The sequence below is a fragment of the Mustela nivalis genome (assembly GCF_964662115.1).
Source record: "Mustela nivalis genome assembly, chromosome: 6".
NCBI lineage: Eukaryota > Metazoa > Chordata > Mammalia > Carnivora > Mustelidae > Mustela > Mustela nivalis.
This window is the reverse complement of record NC_139025.1, coordinates 93,802,799-93,825,127: the sequence shown is the minus strand read 5'-3', so window position 1 is coordinate 93,825,127 and position 22,329 is coordinate 93,802,799. Positions and strand designations below refer to the sequence as shown.

General features: G+C 35.2%; 2 protein-coding genes across 3 annotated transcripts in view; one reads left to right on the top strand and one right to left on the bottom strand.

Annotated features, from left to right (window-relative positions):
• LOC309867699 (olfactory receptor 4F3/4F16/4F29) overlaps positions 1-22,329 on the bottom strand; it is a gene marked incomplete at both ends in the record, with an annotated part of 348,174 nt that overhangs the window by 138,364 nt on the left and 187,481 nt on the right. The gene's annotated exons all lie outside the window — the stretch shown is intronic.
• On the top strand, positions 1,349-7,675 carry LOC309867751 (olfactory receptor 4F21-like; the record flags this gene model as incomplete). The annotated part of the gene is made up of 2 exons (XM_082736821.1): positions 1,349-1,400; positions 6,708-7,675. Exon 2 carries the CDS (start codon positions 6,740-6,742, stop codon positions 7,673-7,675), a length of 936 nt encoding a protein of 311 aa, XP_082592947.1. The 5' UTR covers positions 1,349-1,400; positions 6,708-6,739.

Genomic DNA, 22,329 nt, shown 5'->3' with positions numbered 1-22,329 from the left:
CTGGTAAAGTCAATACTATGAAATAAGCAATAAAAGTTAAACTGGTAAGGTAAGTTGGTTTTTTTATTAATAATATGTGAACAAAATATTCATATTTCTAAACAACTGGCCACAAAATGGGTAACTTCTTGACTTTGGTCAAGTCAGTACAGATAACACATCATACCATTGCATTGCCTCACGTTTCCTTGTAGTTTATACTGCTGAGATGAGAACATGTAGTCATAGAGAATGTATCCTTAATTCTTTAATGCTGAACCTATTGCCTTCCTACTCTTTTATCAGGCCTGCCTGAAACAATGAATATTAATGAATTCAACTTTGCAGAAAAGAGATCCTCAGGTTTTGCAAGTTGTTTCTGCACCTCATCTTGATTATGCCTCATCTACAAAATTCACACTTCATAAACTAAACTATGCTTATTTTTTAGACTGTATTCTTATTATTCTCTGATTATTATATTCTCATTTTGTCATTCACCATTTTTCTATGTACAAGGACTTAGCCAGTATACTTGCCATAAAACATTTTGCCACTTTAGCTAAAAAGGACTGGTTTTCTGGAGTGAATCACTCCAGAAAATAGATTCACCTTAATTGAATAGCTTTGAATGGGTTTCCCTTTAAACAGAAAATCATTTCTTCACAAAGCTGTACTGATGGAAATCCAAGCAATCCTGCAGTGAAACCCTAGGCAGGATACTCTTGCTTGTTTATTCAGTGGTTTGTGAAGACTGAAAAACACATTTAGGTATATTTAACCCATGAACAAACTTTTTTTTTTTTCATTAAACAAAAATATCTTTGTCTCTAGAACTCTATATAGAATAATTTTAGATATTAAAAAGTGACATATTTGCGCTTATTTTACTCCACCCATTACGCCTTCATATTTTTCAAATGCTTATGTATTATTTCTCAAAATTTTAAGAGGAATTAGCAATTAAGAATATGTAGTAGTATTTATTCTGTTGCATGATATTGATGCCGAACAGATATAATCAGTGATTCATGATGATGATAACTTTCAATAATTCTATAATTTATAAAATATCTGTAATGTATAACATCTCTAATCTCAAATTTTGTAAAAATACTGTCAAAACCACATAATTACTACTCATCACAGAGACTCTTCAATTTCTCTGTTACTCTGTTCTGCAGCTCATGTAACTTGACCCTTGGGAAAAACAAGTAAATGTTCATAAAATTCCTAATGTCTATAGACAGCCAATAATGGAATAGATATTAGTTATTAATACCCAGTCCTGTAATTGGTTTCATTCCTAATGGTAACAACTATTTATAACTTTATGTCTCAATTAATAAAGATGAATCTAAAAGGGAGTGAATGTCTCTGCCCTTGAAGCTACTGAGGGTTGAAAACCAGAACCTGTGCAGGTAGGTGGAAATCCCACCTTTTAATTCTCTAGCATCGGGTTCCATAATTATCTCCTTTTTTTATATTCCCCACAATTTACTTCTCTTATAGTCACCCTTTTCTTTTGTTAACTCACTTTATTTGAATGATTTTCAGTCATTATTTGATATACTTCTGATTTTATCCTCAGAGTTAAAACTATATCATAGATGAACAAAATATATTATTCAAAGCTCTAGTAAATTTTGAAAATAGAATGTGAAGTATATTGGGTCTTCCATCTCCCTTGTCTCTGAATATTAGGATCATAAAAATAAAAAGCAATGTCTGTGTCTTTGCTCTTCTATTCCTATTCCTACTAAAACAACATGAGAAAAGCATGCTAGCTTTCTGTCTGCCAAATTTATTCAACCACTGTTACCAGTCTGAAAACTCTAGGTCTGCTTCCTGAAAAATCATCAAAATTATCATAACAGATAACACTTATTTAGCAGTTAATGTATGTTCAGGTACTGTCCGATGTTTTCTTGTTGCAACTCATTTAGTCCTCAAAACAACTATAAGAGACAGTGACTATTAGTATCTGTCTTTAACAGAAGAAGGAACAGACACATCTGGCAACTGAGTAACTCACATGGAAGACACAGAGCTAAATGGGGGATCTGGTAGATGCAAACAGTTTAGCCTTTTGTCTGTGACCTTAAACACTGTGTTTTACTATGTATTGGAACTGGCTCCTATATAAATATTTCCATCAACTCAATTTATTTTGAAACATTTATTTTCAAGTTAAAAAAAATAAATTTTACCTCTAAAAATATAGCAAACCAAGTTGATGATAAAGAAACAAATGTAATATTATTTAAAATCCCACCATATGTAGAAAATTGGGGTAAGTCCAACACATTTACCATGAAAAATGCCATTACTCTGCAAATGTTTCCTTGACTTATTGATAACCTCACACTACTTATAGTAGATTTAATATTCATTTTTAAACCTCCTTTATATGAAGGTATCCACTTATTTAATCACCATTATTCTTAAACAATGTGTTTCCAATTAGTTCACATTATTCAAAATGCTCATAGTAATATGATGTTACAAATACATTGTGTTCATTTGTCTGTTTCCTTTAAAAATCATTCCAATAGGATTACTGAGTTATTTATTTATTTTTAGTTTTTGAGAGCAGGTGAGAGAGAGAGACAGAGCACAAGTACAAGCAGGGGGAGATGCAGGCAGGGAAGAAGTAGGCTCTCCGATGAACAATGAACCTGATGTGGGGCTCAATCCCAGGACCCTGGAATCATGACCTGAGGTAACTGCAGATGCTTAATAGATTAAGCCACTAAGAGATTCCCCCCAGTCTTTTTTTTTTTTTTTTTAATGTTTATGACTCAGTTAACTTCTAGGATGACTGTACCACTTCACATTTCCCTTCAGCTGAGAATGAGAAGCACTTCTTCCCCAATTCTAAAGCAGCAATAGGCTTATTCATTCTGTTGAGGAAAAAATTTAAAAATTGATCCTACTTTTGGAATTTGGAGTAAATCTCTTTGATCTCAAGTTTTAAAATTAATTCACATATTTTATTAAAATTATATAATTTTACTTGTACATTTAAGCCTTCTAATCACCCAGAATTTACTTTAAACCTGTTATAAAATGTAAGATAAGATACTTAAAATTTCATGTTCCCAATGTTGAGGTACATGTTTAACAACTATCAAATTTTCTGAAATTATTTTTATTTTAATTCCAGTGTAGTTAACATAGAGTGTTGTATTAGAATGAATAGCTCTTCATTACCTACATAATTGTGATGCCTTTTTATCATATACTAAATTCTCTATTTGTATCACAGTCTTAACTGTGTTTTGTTATGTTTATCTGTTCAACTTTAGTCAAATTAATCAGTTTAATTCATATAGATTTAGGATATACTCTAATATCTTTCATAATAAGCATTCTTATTCCTTTTCGAATTTCCATTTTATTTCTTTTTTTTAAAATTATTTATTTATTTATTTGACAGAGATCACAGTAGGCAGAGAGGCAGGTGTGTGTGTGGGGGGAAGCAGGCTCCCCGCTGAGCAGAGAGCCCGATGTGAGGCTTGATCCCAGGACCCTGGGATCATGACCCGAGCCAAAGGCAGAGGCTTTAATCCACTGAGCACCCTCCATTTCACTTCTTTTGCAAAATTTTCTGAGCTTTAAAATGGACATTTGAGTCACTTTTTAATATTCTGAAAGATTTTCACTGCACTGATTGGTCAGTGAGAATTGATATTTTTATTACTTGGTGTTTTCTTCCCTCCATTTGCATAGTTTCATTTCCTATATCATATAAGGTTTCAAATATTTCAGAAAAATTTATGAGTTTTCAGTGGAATGCATACAGTGAACATTTGGTTCACTTATAAATGAAATTTCTCTTATATTTAACAAGTTATTACTGACACTACATTTATTAAAATGATCTTATTAAATTTAATATTTCTTAACATTTGTCTCAAGTTTCTGAGGTAGATAATTGAGTGATTTGTGAATAAATATATTTTGCTACCTTCCCTTTGGTATTATTTGATTTAATCATTCTGACTATGTAATGTGATTGAAACAGTGCTGTAGGCTTCCTTCTTTATATTACTGATTTTGATATTTCATCTGTAATCAGACTTTAACTATTAGTTTAAAAATTCTATTAGAATCATGTTAAAAATAGTAATCTTTCCTAATTTACTCAGGATTTTTTTTTTTTTAATCAGGAATCAATTTTGAAACTTATCCAGTTACTGTTTAGGGCATTAATTCCCTATAATTTTCATGGAAATATCTTCTGAAACCAAATATTACTTCTCTCTTTTCAAAGTAGTAGGAGATATGCTGTGGGATTTCAAGAATTTTCTCTTGACAGATAAACTAGGACAGATAAACTTTCCTACTTTAAGTAGGAAAGCCACATGATTCTTTTTGACTTTTGATAGATAATATCCCAAATCAAACTACAGAATGGACTGGACTTGGGGAAGAATGGAGATGAAAGATCATTGAGTACACTTTTCAATTGTCAAGATGGGAAAATATATGGACTAGAAGCAGAATAATATGACATGAGAAATGAAGAGGAGAGAAATTAAGAAATATTTGACAGTAAAAGTCATGCAACTAGAGGTGGAAAGGGTAATACAAACAAAAGTCCCATACAGATGTTTATATTGGGCATCTGGGAAAATGGTAATATTTATTAAAATAATGGAGTGGAATACAATGAGTTCAGTTTGATATGTTAACTTGAAGGTGGAGGCCAGACTTGAATTTGTGTGAATCGCATACAGCTTTAAATATATTGCTCTCAAGTCCAGTGATAAATCTACAGATAGAGAAATGAACATGTAGGTACTAAAAAGCAGAAGGGGGGAGATCATTTGTGGCTTTGGTTAAGTGATTCTACATGCAGCTTGGGGCCCAGATAACTTTCGAACTTTTCACTATTACTTTTAGTATTGAGCTTTAGAATTTTATGGTTTCTTCACCTTTAGGCATAACATTAGCATCAAATGCAAGAAAAATGGACCAGGAAAATCCATCTGCACATGAAGATACATCATTTTATTTGGGGAAGAAAACCCTTCACAGATGACATTGATTTACAATTCACTGAACAGTCATGGGCCGTGTGACCCATCTTACACCAATCCAGGAACAAGAAAAATGTAATTATAGTAACTAGGTTAGAAAAATCATATAATATACTTTCAAGGGTTACTCCCTCCCAATTGAAGTGATTTCAGCTCACTACCTGAACAAACAGGATTTCTCTGGCAAGAAGTGGGAAGGGGAATGGCTTTAAAGAAGACGGGAAGCCAAAGGCAGAAGGGGTTACAGAAACAATAGCATGATAAACTATAAAAACCTGCAGAAAGATCAAGGTAAATAATGACTGAAAAGTGATTATTACATGAGGTATCTGGAATCTAAAGCTTCTTTCTAACAAAAAAGAAATCTGTGGACACCATTTTTAGCTTATGGATGAACAAAAAGTGTGGACCAGCTTACCAATGAAGAGTTGGAGAGAGAAAAAACTGGAATGGGACACAAGATACAGAGATTTAATTTCTTAAAAAGAAAGTTCATTATGCTAATAATAGGTGATAATAGTAATTTTATACCTGTTATAAGTCAAGGAAAATTTAAAGAGGAAGAAAATTAATTGATGGGTCTTTTATAAGACCCAGGATATATATGAAGGGGCTGTCCTTGAAGATCATAGTGCCATGTTTAAGATCAGGAATTCTGATGTCCTATACCTGTAGATACAAATTCTGGCTCCGACAATTGATCCTTTTGGAAATCAATCCCTCTTCTGATACAATGAATCTAATAAAACAGTTACTATCTTATGGAATTTTATAAAGTTAAAATGTGCTTAGTGCAGATAATGTGCTTAGCACAGTGGCTTGCAAGAAGTAATAAATGTGTGTTATCTATTGATATTATCTTTGCTTAATAAACATTTTCTTACTAACAGGTATTTATTCTCTTCAGTATTTTGATATAGAGATCTATGCATCTATCATGACAGTGTGTCTTGAATAAAGCATTATGAATAATTTCAATCTGAATATCAGACATGCATGATAAATTGTACCAAAAAAAACACAAAAAACAAAAAACAAAAACAAAACCCACAGATGAGGTAAAGCAAGGTGAAATTTATTAAACAATTTCAGCCTAAAACTGTCTAATTGACCAGTGAAATAAAATATCCAGCTGACAAAAATATGCAAGTTAGTGTGTGAGCATTAATGTGAAAGTTACAGAAATGTTAGAGATTATTCAGTTGTAAGAATACCTAATAAAGTGGTCAGGGAAAATGTCTTGAAATCAGTAAAAGAAAAAAAAATGCCTGATAATGGACTAAGAAGGGAAATACCCCAAATTAATCTCTATCTAAAGTACTCAAATTTTTTTTCTATTTTTATATAATCACTCCCTGATCATTATAGTAAATCTATTTTCTGTGTATTTTTTCTTATCAATTAAATGATTTCTAACTCTAGAATATGAACCATACAACAAACTACCAGCATAAGTAGGAAAACTGCATTTGATTTCTGTTTTGTTTTCTAGAGAGGGAAGGGAGAGGGGCAGAGGGGCTCTACACTGAGCATGGAGTCTGATGTGGGGCTTGACCTTACAACCCTGACATCATGACCTAACCCGAAATCAAGAGTCAGACACTTTGACTGAGTCACCCAGGCACTACAGAGAACCTACATTTGTATTATAGATTCTCACTCTTTTTCATTTTCTATCCTCAGGTGATCTGAAATCAGCTTGTCTGCCCAAGTCAATGAAAGGATCAAATGATTCTGTGGTTTCTGAGTTTATGTTGCTGGGACTCTCTAGTTCTTGGGAAACTAAAGTTTTTCTCATGTTGATTTTTTCCTTCATTTATTTAGGGATCATCCTGGGAAATCTCTTCATTTTCTTTTTGGTAATTTTTGATTCTCACCTACATTCTCCTATGTACTTCTTGCTGGCCAACCTGTCACTCATTGATGTAGGGCTTTCCTCTACCACAGTCCCAAAGATGATTAAGGACCTTTTAAATGAATATAAGATTATTTCTTTCCAAAGCTGCATGACACAGATATGTTTTATCCACATCATGGGAGGAGTGGAGATGGTGCTACTCATAGCCATGGCATTTGACAGGTACACAGCAATCTGTAAGCCTCTTCACTACCTGAACATCATGAATCCTAAAATATGTGTTTCATTTGTAATTGCTGGCTGGGTAACTGGGGTGATCCATGCTATGTCTCAGTTTGCTTTCATTATAAACTTGCCCTTTTGTGGTCCTAATGAAGTAGACAGCTTTTACTGTGACTTTCCCAGGATCATAAAACTTGCATGCACAGATGGAGACAGGTTTGAGTTTATTATTGCTGCCAACAGTGGTTTCATGACTATGGGCACCTTCTTCTTGCTAATTCTTTCCTACATCTTCATTTTGGTCACTGTCTGGAAACGTTCTTCAGGAGACTTATCCAAAGCATTTGTCACTCTGTCAGCTCACATCACTGTGGTGGTTCTTTTTTTCACTCCATGCATGTTTCTCTATGTCTGGCCTTTCCCCACATCATCAATTGACAAATACCTGTTCATTGTTGACTTTGCTATTACCCCTGTCTTGAATCCTGCCATCTATACATTACGGAACAAAGACATCAAGGTAGCCATAAAAAGATTGAGCAAACACGAGTATTATGTCAAATTTTGCTGAATAAATCTGGTTTTGGAGCTCTAAAAATATATCGAATATTTTCACTTAGGTTTCTGAAACTTAACACATCCAGATCTAGATATAACATCTACCTCATTGAATAGATATCTACTCCTGTAGATACTCATTACCTTTGCTACCATGGAAATTGTGAATCTACTACAATATGGATGGTTGTAGCAGACAGCATCACTATTTACTAAATAACATTTATAACTGAAATTATGATAATTTGATAATAAAAGGATATAATTACTCTTCTTCTACTTCCTATAGGTTTGCAAATAAACTGCAAACTTGCTTTGGAGAGTGTCAGGCATCATTATATCAAATATATGAAGGACTAGTAACTCTGTCTAGTTACTCAGGTTGTACTCCCTCAGAAGATCCAAAGACAAAAATTGATCGCCAGTAGTTTATTTGAAAGCTGATTTTTGGAAACATCATTAAGGATGTGGGAATTGAGACTAAGACATGAAAGATGCTTATGTTGATAAATGTAACTGAGATTTCAGCCTATCATGGCCCACTAGGAGACTCTATAAACTGTGGCTTAGAATTGTCCTAACTGAAGGTAAAGAAAGCTGGAGGTTTGTTTGTTTGTTTGTTTGTTTGTTTTCATTTTCATAGAGTGCATTAACACCTTAATATGTCTCAGCTTTCCCACAGAGAATACTGTGTGTTAAAGGAAGCTGGTAGGTAGAATTTCGGATATTGGCAGTTAAGAACCATCTCCTTGTTTGGAAACAATAAATGCCAATGTATATTCCACCTTTATTTATTTTTTTATTTGACAGAAAGAGAGACGCAGTGAGAGAGGAAGCACAAGCAGGAGGAGTGGGAGAGGGAGAAGCAGGTTTAGTCCGATGTAAGTCTCAATCCCAGGACCCTGGGATCATGACCTGAGCCGAAGGGAGAAACCTAATGACTGAGCCACTCAGTTGCCCCTATCCTGCTATAGATTTTTAAAGCAGTAGCTGGATAAGATAATCCTGGGTTGAGAATCACTATTTTAAAAGTCATTGTGAATTTTCATTCATTTCATACTTACATATTTGATGTTATGTGCTAACTTCAAGTGTTTGGTCTCTACTAAGTTCTAGCAACTAGCCAGAAATGTGGTTTTTTTTTTTTTTCCTTTATTTGTTTCTTTTCTTTTTCTTTCCTTCTCTCTTCTTCATTCCTTCCTTTTCTTTTCAGTTTTAAATTCCTTTATTGAAGTATAACTAATATATAGTGTTTTATTAGTTTAAGGTGTATTCAACATTATTCAACATCTCTATGCATTACTCAGTTCTCACCACTGTGTTAGCTACAATCTGTCGCCAAAAAATGTTATTACCATCTTGTTGACTATATTCTAGATGCTCTACTTATCATCTCTGTGATTTATTTATTTTGTAACTATCTTATTCCCCTTTATTTATTTCACCCATACACCCATCCACCTCCCCTCTAGTGACCATCAGTTTGTTTATCTGGTTTTCTGTTTCTCTCTCTTTTTTCCTTTATTTTATTTCTTAAATTCCACATATGAATGAAATCATGTTTTTCTTTCTATGTCTGACTTATTTCATTTAGCACTATACTTTCTAGGTCCATCCATATTATTGCAAATGGCAACATTTCATTCTTTTTTATGGCTAATATTCTAGTGTGTGTGTGTGTGTGTGTGTGTGTGTCTTTATCCATTCATCTATTGATGGATATGGGTTGTTGCTTCCATATCTTGGTTATTATAACTAATGTTGTAATAAATATAGAGCTGCATATATATCTTCAAATTAGTGTTACAGAAATGTTTTGTTATTATAAGAAAGCTGCAGAGGATGGAAGAGCACTGTTCTAAATCATAAAGTTCTACACTAAGATTCACCTATAGGAGCTAACAAATTCTCCACATAATATCCATATGTGTCTCAGAAAATTCAAACACTACTGCATCTACCCTCAACCACTGGCCTCCTAAAAATTATCTTGAAGGGATAAGTCCATGAATTTGGGGGAAATATATTCCCTACTCTCTGGTATATATGTGACTTACAAAAGTATCTAGAATTTTGCCACTTCTTTTTCACCAGGTCTGATAGCATTATATCATCACTGTAATGGACCTGGAAAATGTCCTATGGAATAGAAAACTGGAGAGTTGATAGAGCCTTGAGATAAAATAGTGAATTTGTATAGTTGTATCTTCCAGAAGAAAACACAATGCTTCTGAAAAATTTTGCTAATAACTTCTGGGGAAGATGATAGAGTAGGAGGACCCTAAATTTATTTTATCTCATGGATATAACTAGATAACACTTACATAAGGGCAAATAACCCAGAAAAGGACTCAAAGACTAGTTGAATGTACTCCACAAATGAAGGTAGAGAGAGTCTATATTGAAGAGGTTAGGAAGGATGAAGACTCAGTGGAAACCTAAATCCTACATTTGGCCACAAGAGGAAAGGGGCCATGTGTGTAGAGAGGGGCAAGAAGCAGATTAGTATACCAGGGAGCCTGCAAAAAAAAAGAGAAATCCCAATAGCACATGGCTTTGAAAATCAGAAGGGCTAAATTTAATGAATGCTCCCACTAGTGGAACTTAAAGCCTGGAACTTTAAAAATCAGCAGGCTCAGTGACATGGAGGGAATTAGAGTGTATTATGCCAAGTGAAGTAAGTCAGTCAGAGAAAGACAAATACCATATGATTTTACTCATTTGTAGAATTTAAGAAACAGAACAGATGAACATAGGGAAAGGGAAGGAAAAGTAAAACAAGAGAAAAACAGAGAGAGAGGCAAAACATAAGAGACTCTTAACTATAGGGAACAAACTGAGGGTTGCTGGAAGGAAGGCAGGTGGGGGGATGAGATAAGTGGGTGATGGACATTAAGGACGGCACTTAAAGTAATGAGCACTGAGTGTTGTATGCAACTGATGAATTACGGAACTTTACTTTTGAAACTAATAATACACTTTTAAATTGAACTTAAATACAATTTTTTTTTTTTTTTAATCAGCAGGCTCAGCTCTGAGAGAGCCTAGAGGGTGATAGGAATCGGAGCCCCTGACCTTGAAGAGATAGCATAGCCAACAGCTCACAGACATACAACTTGGAAGCAACAGTTTGAAGGTGCCTGGAGCTTATGGAAGAAAGAGTTAGTTACTAATCTCATAATTATCTGAGGGACTTCTCTAGGAATAAAGGTAATAGCAGGAATCATTTCCCTTACCCACCCCTCATCATAAACACACAACCATGTGCAAGAATCAGCACTGCTCCAGCATTCACTACCTAACTTGCTTACACTACCCCCAGCCCTCAAGCCAGGCATGCCACAGTATGGGTGCTGCAGATCTCCTCCCCCAGAAGATATACACAAACCTTGCCAACACCGCACATCACCAGCTCCTGCAGAGAATGTCCACACCTTGTTAAAATGATTCCCCCAGCCTGTATATGTTTTGCAAAATAGCCTGGCTGGCACAGTCTCCATAGCAGCTATGCATTTCCTGTGGAAATGTTCTTCCTGAGGAAGAACAGCACACACAGCTTGCAGCACCATAGCACCCTCCCAAACCCCACTACCAGCCAGTCTCTTCACAAGCTTTGTGTCCACTCTGAGTAGGACCAGCCCTATCTAGTTAAAAATGCAAGTCAAACCCACTACTTTCAAGAGCAAGATTTGAAGGTGACTTCCCTAACACAGAGAAACAGACACAAAGTAATAGGCAAAATGAGGAGTCAAAGGAAAGAGTCATAAATGGAAGAGGACAAAATCACCGCAGGAGACTTAAGTGAAACATATATAATTAACATGCCTGATAGAGAATTTAAGGTAATGATCATAAAGGTACTCAATGAACTGGAAAAGAGAGCGAAGGACATTGGTGAGATCCTTAATAGAAAATGTATCATAAAAATATAATGTTATGTATATTTTCCAGATTACCACAAAAATATTTCCAGGTTTTTAACTGACATGAATATTCAAATTAGCATTTTAAATAATCTCTCTTTCCTTTAGTTATTGCTTTAAACTACTAGACTGGAGGAAAATTATCAAAGATCAATTATCAAAGGTCAACGATCAAAGGCCTTTTATTCAGACTTCTCTTTCTCATTATAATATTAACCTTATTTTATTGTCACTTCTGGTGTCTCCCTGCCTAGTGTCAAGACTCCTTCACTGCCATAACTTCCAACTGACAGATAATCTTTTCCAGTCAAGGAGGTTCATATATGAAAACTGCCTCTCCCTTTCATAACTCCCTTTTATGATCCCCAACTGACCAATATTGACCTTCAGATAGGGACATCTCTATGCCCCTATTTAGCAAGAAGAAATTACAGAAGATGGGACCTTCTGCCTTCAACAACCTTAAAGATGTAAGGATGAAAATTGCTCAGGGGGAAAATGATGAGGGAGCAGAAGGTTAGCTGAGGACAAAGCATAAGCTGACACCCTTCAACTTCCCCCAATCCCTATTTCTAGGTGGGATATGTGTAACATTCTTCCAGGTTGCCAGAGGGAAAAACAACCTTAACTTGACACTGGCAAGGCCTCCCATATCTTGTAGATCCTCTTTAGCATACAAAAGTTCTTTTGAAAACCTCCCTTTTTCTTTACCTCCCCCACCCTGTAGCATATAATCAATTGCTACTCACAACCCCAGTGCAATTCAGCCCACAATGTCCTATCCCTGTGCTTCAATAAAACTGCCCTTTTGCACCAAAAAAAGTAAAAAGTAAAAATAAACCAATCATAGATAAAGGACACATTAAATAAATGAATGAAATTTAAAATGCACTTGATAGAATAAATAGCAGACTGCAAGAAGAGAAGGAATGAATTAATGAACTAGAACAGAGTAATGGAAAATAATCAAACTGAACAAATGAGAGAAAAAAAGAATTATGCAATACAAGAATGGTCTTCAGGAACATAATGACTCCATAAAGCATAATAACATTTCCATTATAGGGGTCCCAAAGGGAGAAAATAGAGAAAGGGGGAGGAAGAAAATATATTTGAAGAAATAATAAATGCAATGTTCTCTAATCTGCAGATCCAAGAGGCAGAGAAGCCTCAACAAAATCAAACCAAGAAAATCCACACAAAGACACATAGTAATCAATACAGCAAAAAGTGACAAAGAAAATTTAAAGCAGGAAAAAAAAAATACAGTTACATATAAGGGTCCTCCAATAAGGTTATCAGCTGATTTCTCACCAGAAACTTGGCAGGCATAAAAGGAGGGATAATATATTCAAAAGGCTAAAGAAAAAAACCTGCAGATAAGAATCTTCTTTCTAGCAAGGCTCTCATACAGAATAGAAGGAGAAATAGAGTTCCTCAGGGATTCCTGGGTGGCTCACTCAGTTGAGTGTCTGATTCTCAGTTTTGACTCAGGCTGTGATGTCAAGGTCACAGGATCAGACTCTATATCAGGCTCTGTACTCAATAGAGACCTGCTTGAGATTCTCCCTCTCTCTCTCTCCCTCTCCCTCTGCCCCTCCCAGCTCTCTAAAATAAATAAATCTTTAAAAAAAGAGCTCAGACCAAAACAAACAAACAAAAAACAAAAAACAAACAAACAATAGGAGTTCATGACCACTAAAACATCCCTATAAAAAATATCAATGGGGACTCTTTGAATGAAAAGGAAAGACCATAATTGAAAGTACAAAAAGTAAGGAATGCTTATTTTTACCATATATATATAATATATATATATTATATATATATATATATATATATAATATATATATATATATATATATTAGTCAAGGGATTCACCAAATAAAATATGACATGATATACCTAAATGGTGAGAAAGAGAGGAGTAAAGAATAGGTTCAAACTTAAGCAACTATCAACTTAATATAGACTGCTATATGCAGAAGATGTCATAAACAAACCTAATGGTAACCACAAATCAAAAAGCACTAACAGATTTTTTTTTAAGCTTAAAAAAAAAAAAAAAAGGAATCCAAGTATAGACAACTAGAAAATCATTACAGAAAGCAAGAAAAGAAAGGATCAGGGGTTCCTGGGTGGCTCAGTGGGTTAAAGCCTCTGTCTTCAGCTCAGGTCATGATCTCAGGGTCTTGGGATCGAGCATCACATCAGGCTCTCTACTCAGCAGGGAGCCTGCTTCTCCCTCTCTCTCTCTTTGTCTGCCTCTCTGCCTACTTGTGATCTCTGTCGGTCAAATAAATAAATAAAATCTTAAAAAGAAAATAAAATCAGAGGAAAACTACAAAAACAACCACAAAACAAGTAACAAAATGGCTATAAATAAATATCTAATCATTAATTATGTCAAATATAAATGGACTATATGCTCCATTCAAAAGACATAGGTTGACAGAGTGATCAAAACAAGACCCAAGAATATACTAATTATAAGAGACTCATTTCATCTATAAAGATGACCAAGATTGAGAGTCAGGAGTCAGAGAAACATGTATCTTGCAAATGGACATCAAAAGAAAGCCAGAGTACAAACACTTATATTGGACAAAACTGATTTAAACAACTGTAAAAGAGAAAAAGAGGACAGTATATATTAATAAAGGGGGCATTCAAAAGGAAGAAATAGTAATTCTAAACATGTATGCACCCAACATGGGAGGACACAAATATATAAAACAGTTATAACAAACATAAAGGAACTAATCAATAATAATACAATAATACTAGGGGACTTTAACACTCCATTTACATTGATAAATAGGTCATCCAAACAGAAAATCAACAAGGAAACAGTGGCATTAAATGACACACAGGACCAGATGGATTTAACAGATATATTTCAAACATTCCATTCTAAAGCAGCAGAAAAAAAATTCTTTCAACAGTACACAGAACATTCTCTAGAACAGGTCACATATTAGCCCACAAAACAAGCTTCAACAAACTCAAAATGATCAAAGTGGTACCATGTACTTCTTTTCACCACAATACTAGGAAACTAGAAATCAACCACCCCCCAAAAAATAAATAAATAAAATCTGGAAAAACATAAATATATGAAGACTAAATAACATGTTACTAAACAATGAACAGGTCAACCAAGAAAGCAATGAAGAAACCAAAAAGTATATGGGAACAAATAAAAATGAAAATAGAACAATCTAAAACCTTGAGGTGCAGCAGAAGCAATTCTAAGAGGAAAGTTAACAGCAATACAGGCCTATCTCAAGAAGCATGAAAAATATGAAATTATAACCTAAGGACTTAAGTAACAAAATTACAAGTGAAAAGCTAATAACAACCTACTATAGAAATACAAACAATTGTAATGAAAGGATTATAAAAAAATATTATATGCCAACAAATTGAACAACCTGCAAGAAATGGATAAATTCCTAAAAGCATATACCTTACCAAAATTGAAGCAGGAATAAATAAAAAAAAAATAATGGACTGACTATCAGCAAAGATACTGAATCAGTAATCATGAAGGGGTGCATGCACCCTCATATTTCTAGCAACATTACCAACAATAGCCAATTATAGAAAGAGCCCAAATATCTATTGACTGACAAATAGATAAGATCAGTCGATGGACATTTGAGCTCTTTCCATAATTTAACTATTCCATAATTTGGCTTTCCATAATTTAGCTAAAAATATTATATATTTATATTATTAAGCCACCAACAAGAATGAAATGTTGCTATTTGCAATGACATGGATGAAACTAGAGGGTGTTATGTTAAGTGAATTAAGTCAGTCAAAGAAAGACAAATACTATACTATTTCATTATACGTGAAATTTAAGAAACAAAACGCAGGAACATAGGGGAAAGAAAAAAAAGAAAGGAAAATAAAAGGGAGGGAGGCAAACCATAAGAGACTATTAACTACAGAGAACAAACTATGGGTTGCTGGAGGAGAGGTAGGCAGGAGAATAGGATAAATGGGTGACAGATATTAAAAAGGGCACTTGTTGTGAAGAGCACTCACTGCATGTTATATTTAAGTGATGAGTAAACTCTACTCCTGAAACTAATATTACATAATATGTTAACTAACTAGCCATACCACCCAGAACGTGCCCGATCTCGTCTAACTAGAATTTAAATAAAATATTGAAACATTTAAGAAAGAGAGAGACAGAGGTTGAGTTTTGAATCAGTAATCAAAATCTCCCAACAAACAAGTTGGAGGACCAGATGGCTTCACAGGCAAATTCTACCACAGATTTAAAGAAGAGTTAATACCTATTCTGCTCAAACTATTAAAAAAAAAAGAAAGAAAGAAAGAAAGAAAGAAAGAAAGAAAGAAAGAAAGAAAGAAAAGAAAAGAAAAGAAAGGGAACTTCCATATTCATTCTATGAGACTAGCATCAACCTGATACCAAAACTAGATAAAGACATCACACAAAAAAGAGAATTAAAGGCAAATATCTCTGATGAATAATAGATAAAAAAATCCTCAACAAAATATAGCAACTGAATGCAAAAATACATTAAAAAAAAAAATTTGCCAGGGGGAGGAATCAAGATGGTGGAGAAGTAGCAGGCTGAGATGACATCAGGTAGCAGGATATCAGCTAGGTAGCTTATCAAACTATTCCAAACACCTACAAATCCAACAGGAGATCAAAGACAAGAAGAGCAGCAATTGTAGAAACAGAAAATCAACCACTTTCTGAAAGGTAGGAATAGCAAAGTGAATCCAAATCAATAGGAAGATAAACTGCAGTGGGAGGGGCCGGCTTCCAGGAAGCAGTGGAACAATGGAGCACAAAATCAGAACTTTTAAAAGTCTGCTCCACTGAGGGACACCGTTTCAGAGGCTAAACCGGGGTGAAGCCCATGTGGGGACAGCATGGTCTCAGGTCCCATGGGGTCACAGAAGGATCAGGGTGTCTGAATGTTGCAGAGCTCACAGGTATTAGAGCAGGGAAGCCAGTTACAGAGACGGAGCTGAGGAGTGAGCTCTCAACTTGGGGTTACCTTATTGTGATCAGTGGCACAGGTCACTGCTCTGCAAGCAGGGACCCCACAGGACCCAGGGAGACTCACCTGGAAGAGCGCAGGGATCTGTGGAGTTTGGAGACTCCAGGCAGGGCTTTGTGCCAGAGAGGGAGATGCTGGGTCACAGGTTGGGTGAGCTAGGAGCGCAGCCGGAGGCCAGGGAAACGGAAGGGATTGAGCACTTTTCTCTGAGGGTACACTGAGGAGTGGAGCCCCAAGCTCTCAGCTCCTCCAGGCCAGAGATTAGGAGGCCGCCATTTTCATTACTGTTCTCTGGAACTCTACAGAAAGTGTTCAGGGAACAGAAGCTCCCAAAAGCGAACCCGAGCAAATTACTTAGCCTGGACCCTGGTAAGGGCAGTGCAATTCTGTCTCGGGCAAAGACACTTGAGAATCATTACAACAGGCCCCTCCCCAAGAAGATCAGCAAGAAATCCAGCCATGACCAAGTTCACTTACCAAGAACAGCAGAATTCCAGAAGAGGAGAAGTAAAGCATGGAATTCCTGGCTTTGTCCCCATGATTTTTTTTGTCTTGCAAAGTTAATTAACTTTTTATAATTTTATTTTTTTCTTCTGCTATTTGTTTTAACTTTTACCCTTTCCTCGTTTAACACTTTTTAACTAGTTTATCTTAACAATACCTTTCAAAGAAATCTTTTTTGAGTTTTCATTATTATAGTCACATATTATCCTTCATTGTATCTAAATTTATTTTTTGTATACACATAGGGTTTTTTTCTTCTAAAAAAATTTGGGATACAACTTCCTCTAATAGATAAAAATATACCCTAAATCTAACACGGGGCTTTGTTCTAGTCTCCAGCCTGAGCAAATTCTCTCTACTTTTTTTTTTCTTTATTCTCCCAAATAACTTATCTTATCAATTACTTTTTAGAAAAAAATAAATTATTTTTTCATGTTTATAGACATATTCCATCCCTTCATCATGTTTACCCTTATATATGTTTTTCGTTCTTTAAAATTTGGGGAGGTAGTATCTTCTAAGAGACCAAAATACTCCCAAAATTAAGTGGGTGAAACTGATCTATTCACCACTATAATATACTGATATATATATATATATATATATATATATTTTATTTTCTATATTTTTTCTTTATTTTTTTTTCTCTTTTTAATTTATTTTTCTGAACTTCTTTTTTCCTCCTTTCTTCCCCCCCAATTTGGGGTCTCCTCAATTTGGTTTAACCAATTTGGTAAAAGCACATTTTACTGGGGTCTTTACCACCTTTTTAGTATTTTATTCACTCCTTCATATATTCTTATCTGGATAAAATGACAAAACAGAAAAACTCACTACAAAAAAAAAAGAACAAGAGGCAGTACTGAAGTCCAGTGACCTAATCAATAAGGACATTGGTAATATGTCAGATCTAGAGTTCAGAATGACAATACTCAATGTGCTAGCTGGCCTTGAAAAAGACATGGAAAATATTAGAGAATCCCTTTCTGGAGAAATAAAATCCCGTTCTGGAGAAATAAAAGAACTAAAATCTAACTAAGTTGAAATGAAAAAATTATTAATGAGGTACAATAAAAAATGGAGGCTCTCACTGCTAGAATAAATGAGGCAGAAGAAAGAATTAGCAGTATAGAAGACCAAATAACAGAGAATAAAGAAGCTGAGCAAAAGAGGGACAAATAGCTACTGGACCACGAGGGGAGAATTCAAGAGAAAAGTGACATTATTTAGAATGACATTCTAAATAATATCATTCTAATGTCATTCTAGTGACATTATTTATAAGATGAAACAACATTAGAATAATTGGGAATCCAGAAGAAGAAGAAAGAGAGAGGGGAGCAGAAGGTATACTGGAGAGAATTATCGGAGAGAATTTCCTTAATATGGCAAAGGGAAAAAGCATCAAAATCCAGGAGCTGCAGAGAACCCCCCTCAAAATCAATAAGAGTAGGTCCACACCCCCATCACCTAATGGTAAAATTTACAAGTCTTAGCGACAAAGAGAAAATCGTGAAAGCAGCCTGGGAAAAGAAGTCTGTAACATACAATGGTAAAAATATGAGATTGGCAGCAGACTTATCCACAGAGACCTGGCAGGCCAGAAAGAACTGGCATGATATATTCAGAGAACTAAACAAGAAAAACATACAGCCAAGAATACTATATCCAGTTAGGCTACCATTGAAATAGAAGGAGAGAGAAAAAGCTTCCAGGACAAACAAAAACTGAAAGAATTTGCAAATGCCAAACCAGCTCTATAGGAAATATTGAAAAGGGTCCTCTAAGCAAAGAGAGAGCCAAAAAGTAGTAGATCAGAAAGGAACAGAGACAATATACAGTAACAGTCACCTTACAGGCAATACAATGGCACTAAATTCGTATCTCTCAATAGTTACCCTGAATGTAAATGGGCTAAATGTCCCAATCAAAAGACACAGGGTATCAGAATGGATAAAAAAACAAAATTCATCAATATCCTGCCTACAAGAAACTCATTTTAGACCCGAAGACACCTCCAGATTTAAAGTAAGGGGGTGGAAAACAATTTACTATGCTAATGGACATCAAAAGAAAGCTGGGGTGGCAATCCTTATATCAGATCAATTAGATTTTAAGCCAAAGACTATAATAAGAGATGAGGGAGGAAGGACACTATATCATACTCAAAGGGTCTGTCCAACAAGAAGATCTAACAATTTTAAATATCTATGCCCCTAACATGGAAGCAGAAACTATATAAAAGAATTAAGAGCGAAATCACAGAAACACATTGACAATAACAGTAGGGGATTTTAACACTCCCCTCACTGAAATGGACAGATCATCCAAGCAAAAGATCAACAAGGAAATAAAGGCCTTAAATGAAACACTGGACCAGATGGACATCACAGATATATTCAGAACATTCCATCCCAAAGCATCAGAATACACATTCTTCCCTAGTGCACATGGATCATTCTCCAGAATAGATCACATCCTGGGTTATAAATCAGGTCTCAACTGGTATCAAAAGAGTGGGATCATTCCCTGCATATTTTCAGACCACAATGTTCTGAAGCTAGAACACAAGAGGAAATTTGGAAAGAATCCAAATACATGGAAACTAAACAGCATCCTTCTAAAAAATGAATGGGTCAGCCAGGAAATTAAAGGAAAATTGAAAAAATTCATGGAAACAAATGATAATGAAAACACAACAGTTCAAAATCTGTGGGAAACAGCAAAGGCAGTCCTGAGAGGAAAATATATAGTGGTACAAGCTTTTCTCTAAAAACAAGAAAGGTCTCAAATACACAACCTAACTCTCCATATAAAGGAGCTGGAGAAAGAAAAACAAAGAAAGCCTAAAGCCACCAGAAGAAGAGAAATAAGGATCAGAGCAGAAATCAATGAAATAGAGACCAAAAAACCCAAATCAAACCAAAACAAACAAACAAAAAAACCAATAGAACAAATCAAAGAAACTAGGAGCTAGTTCTTTGAAAGAATTAATAAGATTGATAAAACCCTGACCAAACTTATCAAAAATAAAAGGGAAAGGACCCAAATAAATAAAATCAAGAATGAAAGAGGAGAGATCACAACCAACACCAAAGAAATACAAACAATTACAAGAACCTATTATGAGCAACTATATGTCAGCAAATTTGACAATCTGGAAGAAATGGATGCATTCTTGGAGACATATAAACTACTAAAACTGAACCAGGAAGAAATAGAAAACCTGAACAGACACATAACCAGTAAGGAGATTGAAACAGTCATCAAAAATCTCCCAACAAACAAGAGCCGAGGGCCAGACGGCTTCCCAGGGGAATTCTACCAAACATTTAAAGAAGAATTAATTCCTTTTCTCCTGAAACTGTTACAAAAAACAGAAATGAAAGGACAACTTCCAAACTCATTTTAAGCGGACAGCATCACCTTGATCCAAATACCATCAAAGGATCTAAAAAAAAAGAATTACAGATCAATATCCTTGATGAAAAGCGATGTGAAAATTCTCACCAAAATACTAACCAATAGGATCCAACAGTACATTTAAAGGATTTTCACCATGACCAAGTGGGATTTATTCCAGGGCTGAAAGTTTGGTTCAACATCTGCAAATCAATCAATGTGATAAAATACATTAATAAAAGAAAGAACAAGAACCATATGGTACTCTCAATAGATGCTGAAAAATCATTTCACAAAGTACAGCATCCTTTCCTGATCAAAACTCTTCAAAGTGTAGGCATAGAGGGTACATACCTCAATATTATCAAAGCCATCTATGAAAAACCCACCACAAATATCATTCTTTTTTTTTAAAGATTTTAATTATTTATTTGACAGAGATCACAAGTAGACAGAGAGGCAGGCAGAGAGAGAGGAGAAAGCAGGCTCCCCGCTGAGCAGAGAACCTGATACGGCGCTCCATCCCAGGACCCTGGGATCACGACCTGAGCCGAAGGCAGAGGCTTTAACCCACTGAGCCACCCAGGCGCCCCCACAAATATCATTCTTAATGTAGAAACACTGAAAGCTTTTCCACTAAGGTCAGGAATATGACATGGATGCCCATTATCACCACTGCTATTCATCATAGTACTAGACATCCTAGCCTCAGCAATCAGAAAACAAAAAGAAATTAAAGGCATCCAAATTGGCAAGGAAGAAGTCAAAGTATCACTCTTTGCAGATTTTATGATACTATATGTGGAAAACCCAAAAGACTCCACTCCAAAACTGCTAGAACTTGTACAGGAATTCAGTAAAGTGTCAGGACATAAAATGAATGCACAGAAAACGGTTGCATTTCTATACTCCAGCAACAAGACAGAAGAAAAAGAAATTAAGGAGTCAATCCCATTTACAATTGCACCCAAAACCATAAGATACCTAAGAATAAACATAACCAAAGAGGCAAAGAATCTGAGCTCCGAAAACTATAATGTACTCATGTAAGAAATTGAGGAAGACACAAAGAAATGGAAAAATGTCCCATGCTCCTGGATTGGAAGAACAAATATTGTGAAAATGTTTATGCTACCTACAGCAATCTATGCATTCAAAGCAATCCCTATCAAAATACCATCCTTTTTTTTTTTTTCAAAGAAAGGGAACAAATGATCCTAAAATTTGTATGGAACCAGGAAGTACCTCAAATAGCCAGGGGAACGTTGAAAAAGAAAGCCAAGGTTGGTGACATCAGAACTCCAGACTTTAAGCTCTATGACAAAGCTGTCATCATTAAGACAGTATGGTACTAGCACAAAAACATATATATTGATAAATGGAACAGAATAGAGAGCCCCGAAATAGACCCTCAACTCTATGGTCAACTAATCTTCAACAAAGCAGGAAAGAATGTCCAATGGAGAAAAGACAGTCTCTTCAACATATGGTGTTGGGAAAATTAGACAGCCACATGCAAAAAAATGAAACCAGACCATTTCCTTATGCCACACATGAAAATAGACTCCAAATGGATGAAGGACCTCAATGTGAGAAAGAAATCCATCAAAATCCTTGAGGATAACACAGGCAGCAACCTCTTCGACCTCAGCTGCAGCAACTTCTTCCTAGGAACATCACCAAAGGCAAGGGAAGCAAGGGCAAAAATAAACTATTGGGATTTCATCAAGATCAAAAGCTTTTGCACAGCAAAGGAAACAGTTAACAAAACCAAAAGACAATTG